The sequence below is a fragment of the Sciurus carolinensis genome, chromosome X (assembly GCF_902686445.1).
Source record: "Sciurus carolinensis chromosome X, mSciCar1.2, whole genome shotgun sequence".
Lineage (NCBI taxonomy): Eukaryota > Metazoa > Chordata > Mammalia > Rodentia > Sciuridae > Sciurus > Sciurus carolinensis.
Genome location: NC_062232.1, coordinates 10,782,069 through 10,790,585, shown reverse-complemented (window position 1 = coordinate 10,790,585; position 8,517 = coordinate 10,782,069). Strand labels below are relative to the sequence as shown.

The window sequence follows — 8,517 nt, the reverse complement described above, 5'->3', positions numbered from 1 at the left end:
AATGCCACATTGCCCAACATCCCAGTGCTCGGCAGACAGCAGGATGCCTCCTTAGCTTGCTTCCCGCTTACTCCCATCAGGTGGGAAGGTGTGTGAATACTAGAACTGGGGCAATTTCAACTCACTGCAGCCCCAGATGAGTTCAATAATGAGAACCAAGCCACGACAGTGGGTCCATTGCTAAGAACTGCTCTGAAGAGCAGGCAGACTCGACACAGGGATGAGGAGAAAAGGGACACATTAAAGGACAGGCTCACCTAACCCAGGACTGTATCTTTGGAAGCCTGAAATGTTGTCCTTATAAAGATGCAAAGCAGATCCAAAAGAAACTCCTATCATCTTTAAAAGGTCAGTATGAATTTGAACATTGATTTTCTTTAAGATGCTTTATCAATTAGAGACCAGAGGTTTTTTTTTTCCTGATGATATTTATTTCATAAATGTAATTATTTTTCTAAAACATATTAAAATAGAAAACATGTTCTTTTGATCAATTTATACAAAGAAAATACCAATATAGTAATAAAAATACTGAAAATATATGAAAAGCACCTGAACATTAGAGAAATTACACTGGCAACAAATTCTAGGAATATATTTTTTTTTGTAATTATACAACAAAGTGCTATTAAATCCAGTCAAAATTAGTGGCAAGATATAAAAACAGTTATGGTATTATTCAATTTGAGGATAGGATTATCAGCAATTGCATTTTTAGGCTATCTGCAGATCAAGCTAATGGTATCTCATTAATGTTTTCATGGAAAATCTATTAATTTCCATTCTCAAGTGACAAAACTCTAAATCTAAATGAAAGTCCTTGGTAATTTGGTCATGAACATGTAATAACATGATTAAAAACAAAATTATTGATTAGAGTACCAAAAATAATCATGTGACTGTGATTAAATCCAAATGAAGACAAAAAAATGTAAATATATATGATTAATCAAGACAAGTACAAAAGTTTAGATTCTTTGATTTTATAGTGAATTTTCAGTAATTCTGCTCAGTCACATTTAAAAGACACACAAACATTAACAAGATATATTAATTTCCACTGACTAAACATTAAGCAAGGATATTTTAGTGAGTCAACATAATTTTCATATGAAACATTAAAGGGACACCGTTAGGACAATACATTTCCAATCTTGGCTAATTCTTTCATTTATCTGCCAAGAAACAGAAAAGCATACACAAATAATTTGGGAAATCATATGAAGGCCAAAAATCTACCATGTAAGGGGGATTCACTGTGCACACACACAGGTAGATATTGTGCACAGTACTTAGGGTGGACTGCAGTCCCTTGCACATCTGGAGGTAGCAAACTGAAACAGAAAAGCCCAAATTAAGACAAAGTATCACACCAGTGTCCTTTTAAGGTTTTATTTTCTATGCCAATTTTGAAGGAAATCTATTATATCGTTCTCCATAACTCAGTTTTGGAATCAACTTCTTCAAGATGAAAGCCAACAACACTCACTTCATAATAATAATAAATCTCCAAATATGGCTCATTTGAAATGCAAATTTATTTTACAAGCAGGCTATTTTTTCTTTCATATAAAGTAGATACACATGTGAACCAAAAGGGACTAACAACTGGTCATATTAATGAGAAAGAAAACTAATTTCATTAGCTTCTGCTTCTGCAAGGGGTATCTCTTCAGGAATTTAGGAACCATATTGGGTGGGTATTTCCGTACCCATGGCAGAATAACAAGTCAGTCAATTAGTCCTGGTCTGAAGGTTTTACAGCCCATCATGAGTTATATTTTTCATTCTCTAACAGAGAGCTGATATTTAGGCTTCTACATTTTTTTCTTTTCACCCTTATAGATACTCCAGTCTTTTGTAAGTTCTTCTCTACTGGCTGATTTTAACAAGGGACATTTTGAACTACAAATTCATCATAATGCTTAGCATCTTGAAGAACTAACTTTTCAAAAAGTGTTATCTAATGCCTTTCATTTAGAAATGAGGGTGAAGACAGTGCAATTTGTGGTCCATAGAGAGATTCCTTTGCTCTGGAATGAGGGTGAAGATGGAAGAATGGAGGATTGGGCTTTCATAATAAATTAGGTGAAAGGCTTACTGTCCAGCCACAGTGAACAACATGAAGCTGCACAGAGATGACTGGAAAGGAGGTCTGCTTGGAGAGACTTTCCTTCTGGGCATTACTATCAGAATTCAAAGAGCCAACCACATTTAGTTTTCGAAATTCTACCGAAATGAGATTGTTAATTAAAAAGCCCAGGATTAATAAAAGGCAGACTGTTAAGGAACATTGAGAAACAAAGGCGAAGGTGGTTTGGCATTGAATAGATTTACATTCCAAAAGAATATTGACTATCATCTGGAAGTGCTTCTCAAAATTACAAAGTCATGATTACATAAATTACTTTGTTAAGTATGTTTTCTTTTTCAATATACATGTTCTTTTATATACAGAGTATAGAAAAGCTAGCAAGTTGGCTCAGCTATAATAATTTTGTCATAAAAAAGCAGATTACATTTTTTGGCTGCAACAAAGCATGTTACGTATACTTTTCAGTTCAGCTAATGTATTTACATGATAAAACCTAAGCTTTAAAAGTATTTGAATCAAAAGGAAAAAATAAATTACATTTACGCTATTCATTTACACAATGCATATACCTTTACTTACTTTCTTAACTAACTATACTCACTAATAATTTCTCCAGAATTTCTTTATTCGAACAATTTATTTTCAAGACAGGTAAGTACTGTACCCCTTTAAGTGCTGCATATTTCCTTTTAGGAAGCACAGATGTGCAATACTTTTAGTAGCTTGGTGTAGTAGTTTGGGGTCTGTTGCTTTTCCCAAATAACAGATGAAAAAGCCATGGTTTTGACCAGGCACCACCACTTTAACTGTACAGTGAATAAAAGAAAGAGACAACAAGGGCAAGCAAGAGCATTGTTAAGGCAAGTAACAGCTGTTGGAACCAGATACAGCGTTGAACTTGGTCTTCAAGCTTCCTATTGCTTTCTAGTACACGATTGAGCTGAAGAGGAAAAAGATTCGTATTAATAAAAACAATCATTAATCATAGGAATGACAAATAGGGGTATTAGAAATTCAAATGTTGAATGGGATGGGGCCCATCTATTCAGACAGGCAGGGGGCTAGAAATGAAAGGAGGTATTCAACTTCTTTGGTGGACAGATGTGTGTTTGATTACTCTTATTTTGAAAGGTACAATTTTCTAGTTGAGACAGGAGCAAAGCAATCACTTCCTGGAGGCACAGGAAACCTTTGAGCTACTCAGAAGGAGAGCCCTTCTGTCTGTCTGTCTGTCTCTTGTTTGCAGTGCTGGTTCAAATCTGGTGATAGGCAAGTGCTCTACCACTGAGTAACACCCCCAGTACCTTTCTGTCTCTTTCAAATTTATAAGTGCTACTTGGTACCCCTTTCTGCAAGATGGAATTCTTTGATACTCAGCAAAGCACAAGGTCCCTATTCCAAATTAAAATGGCCAGAGCTCTTCAAAGGTTCAATTTCTGAAAGTAACTCACCTCTTACCATTTCTAATTTGGCTTCTCTTCACAAAGAAGAGAGCACTTTTGTCGTGTCTATGCCAAAGATTTTCCCTTCTGTTAGTGGTAAAAAGTGGATTTCTAATGCTGATTAGCATTAACAACTTATTTTAGTTAGGAAGAAAGTATACTTACTTGTAGATATATATCTTCACTGGTTTTATCTGACATGTTAAGAGCACTGTCTTTTAATGTAAGGGTGTTTGGTTTATTGCTCTCAACAGTATGGCATCTTAACCTAAGAAAATGCAAAGGAAACAACTTCTTAAACGCTTTAGTACATTTTCTCATCAAATTAAAATATAAAATGAAAAAGTTAAACACAAGAGTCTATGTAACAGAGGTGAAAGGCCTCATTCCCTTCCCCAGGGCCACTTAAGGTAGTGGCTCAGTGTGTATTTATCTATTTATCCTCAAGTTTCTCTAATTTTTTCTTGGTACTAGGGATCAAACCTACAGCCTGGCACAGGCTGGGCAAGTGCTTTACCTCTGAGCTATATCCCTAGTCCTCTTCTAGCATCTTAATGCATGTAGAAAGAACACAAGAGATTGTGAATACTGTTCAATACCCATGAGATTCAATGGAAAGTTTTTTAAAATAACTTTTTATGGTATTCAGTAGAATTCATCCAAATATCTTACTATTTTTGAAGGCAGTCACCCTTTCTAGATAGGAGATACTGCTTTACTTGGGTCCTCAGTACCAAAACACCAAACATCCCACCCACTTCCTGGGAGAAAACAGTGTTCTCCTCTTGACAGTTACAGGAAATCAAGCCTTAAGGAATAGGAAAAAACAAAAGCAAAGAAAATAAAGTAACTTATATAAAACAAAGCCAAAACCACCCCCTTATTTTGAGAGGCTGTTTCATAAAACTTCAAAGTAATCTTTAATACCTTTTATACCAGTGTTTCTCAACCTTTCAAATTTTTTTCCACATCCACACCTTTGACCCAAACCGAAACCAAAACCAACCCCCGAAAAACTCTTGATACAACAAAAAGTAGGTCTTCCTGAAATATAATCTGAAAATTTAAATATGTAATTAGTCCATGCAAAAACAACTGGAACAACTGGAAGCTGGGTCTCCATCTGCATTCCTTTCTCCCCCTCTCCCTGGGACTGAGGCTCATCATCCCTCTACTCCTGCTCCTTTTAGCATTCTCAGGAACTGCATTGCTAATGACACATCTTGTACATCTGGCTTCTCCTCTAATGGTCTCAGAACCTGGTTTTTAAACAATGCTCAAATCTCTTTTATTAAAAAGGAGCACCATCAAGGACACAGTCCTCTTTCCAAGTGCCACTGCACTCTTTTCCTAACCAACCACACCTCCAGTGAGATTTTACAGCAGCTTCCATTTCTTCACTTCCTCTGATCTATGTGGCTCCTGCCAACAGAAATTGTTCTGGGTAAGGTCATCAGTAACCTCTGTAACATCATCACCAGCTGGCACTGGCTGTTCTGTACCTCATCCTTCTTGACTCACAAGGCACCACTTGATATTACTGGTCATTTCCTACTTGATGACACATTCTCTTCACTGGGCTTTGATGATTTGGCAGAGCTTACTTGATTTTCCTTCTCTTTGTTGATTGTTGGCCTCCATTTGACCACAAAACACTCCTTTAGGATAGGCTTCACTTTTCCCCTCTCTTTCTGGGCCAACTAAAATAACACCTGTCTCCCCAGGTGCACTCTCATTCTCTTCCACTCTATTAACTCTACCACCAACAGCATGATCTTGTCAAAGGCAGATCAGTCTAGGTTGGACTCTACCACTGTTTCTGTGGTAGGTGACTGAGCTCCTTCTCTGGCCCCTTCTTGCTTCTCTCAGTTTCTTTCTTACCACTTGCTTTCACTCTCTGTTCCAGCCACTCTTGAATTCTTTCAACCCCTTCTGTGAAAAATTTACTCAGATGTGACCAATAGGTTTATCAGTTCCTCATCTTGAAAGTGGGAAAAATCCTTCCCACCCTACTAGGGTGGTCTTCACAACTCCTTGAATAAATGAAAGTAAAGCACCTAGAACTGTGCTGTCCCACGGCAAGCACTACTCCAGTGTGACCCCTGCAGCACAGCTGCCACTGCATCTACCCACTATTTCCTACACAGTCCCAGAAGGATCCTTGAACAAAAGGAGCCAGATTTCCTCATGGCTCTGCTCAGTACCAAGTAAGTCTTTCTCTCAAACTCAGAAGTCACTACCAGCAGTGATCTGGTGTCCTACTATCTCGTTGCTCCCCATATCCTGGATGCCCACCCCACACTGGAGTCATGTGGCACTGTCCTCCTTGCTGTTCCTCACAAACATGGGCCAAGCACAATTCTTTTTTATTTGCTATTCCCTCAGCCTACAAAGCTCTTTCTCAGCCTACAAAGCTCTTTCTCAGCCTACAAAGCTCTTTGTCCAGTTTCCAATGTAGCTCACTCTAATTTCCTTCAGGTACTACTCTAAATGTTGTGAGGGTTTCTCACCTCAGCACTCCTGACATTTGGTTCCACTTGATTTAAAGGGGTTGAGGTTGTCCTGCATACTGCAGGAGGTTAGGTGGTGTCCCTAGCTTTCCCTACTACATGCCCATTGTAACCCATCTCTCAGATGTGACAACTAAAAATGTCTCTAGACATTGACAAATGTTCTCTGGGGGACAAAACTGGGAACACTCTAATAAATCAGAATTCCAATTAAAAAGGAAACAAAGCAAAACTAAACTACAACATGGCCTTCTTTTTTTCTATATATCATTTCAAGACTTTTGTTACAACCCTACATACTCACACACACATATATATCTACACACTCTACCTATACTAGCCCCTTTTATATAGGATAATGTCATATATATTTTTCTGTGATTAGTTTCTTTTCTGATAACATATCACATCTATCTTTCCATGTCAGAACAAACAGATTTGCTATGCTTCTTTGGATGGTACAGAGAACTCTTTAGTGTGGTTATACACAAATATATCTCAGTATTGCTTTACTGGTGACCATTTAAGTTCATTCTTTCCAATGCTGCAACACACATTCTCAGAGTCACGATGAGCATTCCTGAATTGGGGGGCTTCTGGGTCAGAAACATGCATGTGTAATCTCCACAGAGTTCCTCTTGTCAGGACCTTCTTGAGCAGTTCCAGGTCACTTATTCCCAGAGTCACAGAGTCAAGAAGGAAGGAATGGTGCCTCCCCCATGGAGGTACATTTCTTTTTCTGATTCTTCCACACATCTATGAGAAAAATCTTACCTATGCTCCATCACTTTGTTTCTGGGAACTTCTTTCCAGAACTGAGTCAATTCTGCTGGCCCAGTGCCAGATGACTGCTCCATTTCTGCAGCCATTATCAGAAACCGGTCCTGGGCAGAGACTGTTAAACCTGCATTCCAAAAGGGTAATTTAGCATATGAACAGGAACCTTTACAAGGGGCTGGATATGTGGCTTACTGCATTATTCTAGAATATTACATTAAGGAACAAGAAGAAAAGGGAACTATCTTAAACATGTAAAAAGTCCCCCAGATGAAGAATTATGTGTTTTTGAAATTCAATTTCAATTGGTATCAGTTTAAAAAAATTCACTCATTAAAAGACAATTACATTTTAATGCTGGAAAAGGGCTTTGGAGACCCTTTGACCATCTCATTTCACACATACAAAAACAGATACTTAGAGTAAGGCCGAGGGGGCTTGCTGATACTCTGCTAATTTCTACATTCAGCCCTATAACTCTGCAGACTCAGTGAACAGCCCCATGTCTCAGCCTCCCACCACAGCTGCTGTGGCCACAGTGAACTCACCCCCATGGGGAGAAACAACTATATCCACTGATGCACCAGGATCACAGCTGCTATTGCTTGGCTTGACTCTGTATTTTTCTGGAGCAGTTGTTCTCACCTGTTTGGAAACACAGGCATTACACAACAACCTATATGGTAACAACCTTTATTCTTTTGGGGGGGATTGCTTAAAAATGACTTTAAAATAATCAATAGTTAATAATCAATGAACTGAGAGTCTACAGAGCAACCTTGGTGCTTATGCATAGATTGTATTTTTCCTCATTAACAGGATAAAAGCATCTTGATCTATCTAAAAAGGTATTTCTAAGTTCAACTGTCACTTAGTCTTCCTCTTAAATAAAAAATTTAACCCATTTATTAAATATGTATCCTGTCTGCAAATAACCTACACTTAGTAATGCAAATTCATGCAACAGAACGCATAGTACATCCCAGTATGATGGCACTTAGAAATCAAACACAGCTGACAATCAAAGCACATCCACAACATCTTAACAGTTATATCTTAGTCCAAGTGGAGATTAAGAAAGGAATACCTATGATATGGGTGGCTGTGGACTCAGTCTTGTTACACTTAATGTTCAGTATCAGGTAGGTAACCAATATAAACTATACTGTAGAACATACTGCACTTGAGGGAAATGTGCACTTGCAACTTTATAGTTTCACCTTTCACTGTTGTTATGAATTAAATCATTCATATAATGAAGTGTGATTTCCTTGGGCTTTTATTTACAATAGGCATTAAACTCTGGGAATAATTTGGACATTAGCCTATGAGGGGCATTAAAGACTGAGATGCAGATCCCACAGAAGTTGTACTGCTTAGTTAGAACCAGTAGGTCACATAACATCCTAAAAGTATCATCAAGAAAAACACTGTTTTAGTCTTTGCACAAGATTATTCATTGTTTAATGATTAATCTTTCAATTAGCATTGTCTCAAATCACTTTCCAATTCACATTTTCACACATGATGTATTATATCTTTAAGCTATTTACCTTAAATGCCACTATATTTTTAGTTATATTTGTCAACACTATTAAAGTTTTCTTTTCTCCAGATTCTGTACTTCCAAAATAGAGTTCTTCAGCTGGGCTAGGTGGTGACAAAAACACAGGGCATTTGCATTACTCAGAAT

The 8,517-nt window shown here is 37.6% G+C and overlaps 1 protein-coding gene across 1 annotated transcript in view; it reads right to left on the bottom strand.

The window, feature by feature from the left end:
• Positions 1 to 430: 430 nt before the first annotated feature.
• The window catches only part of Mospd2 (motile sperm domain containing 2), a 45,852-nt gene continuing 37,765 nt past the window's right edge, over positions 431 to 8,517 (bottom strand). The window contains exons 11-15 of the mRNA XM_047536953.1: positions 8,378 to 8,474; positions 7,373 to 7,469; positions 6,822 to 6,951; positions 3,703 to 3,805; positions 431 to 3,035 (exon numbers count right to left, since the gene is read on the bottom strand). Coding sequence (XP_047392909.1) covers positions 2,898 to 3,035; positions 3,703 to 3,805; positions 6,822 to 6,951; positions 7,373 to 7,469; positions 8,378 to 8,474 — 565 coding nt within the window. The 3' untranslated portion in view covers positions 431 to 2,897. The remainder of the gene's footprint in view (positions 3,036 to 3,702; positions 3,806 to 6,821; positions 6,952 to 7,372; positions 7,470 to 8,377; positions 8,475 to 8,517) is intronic.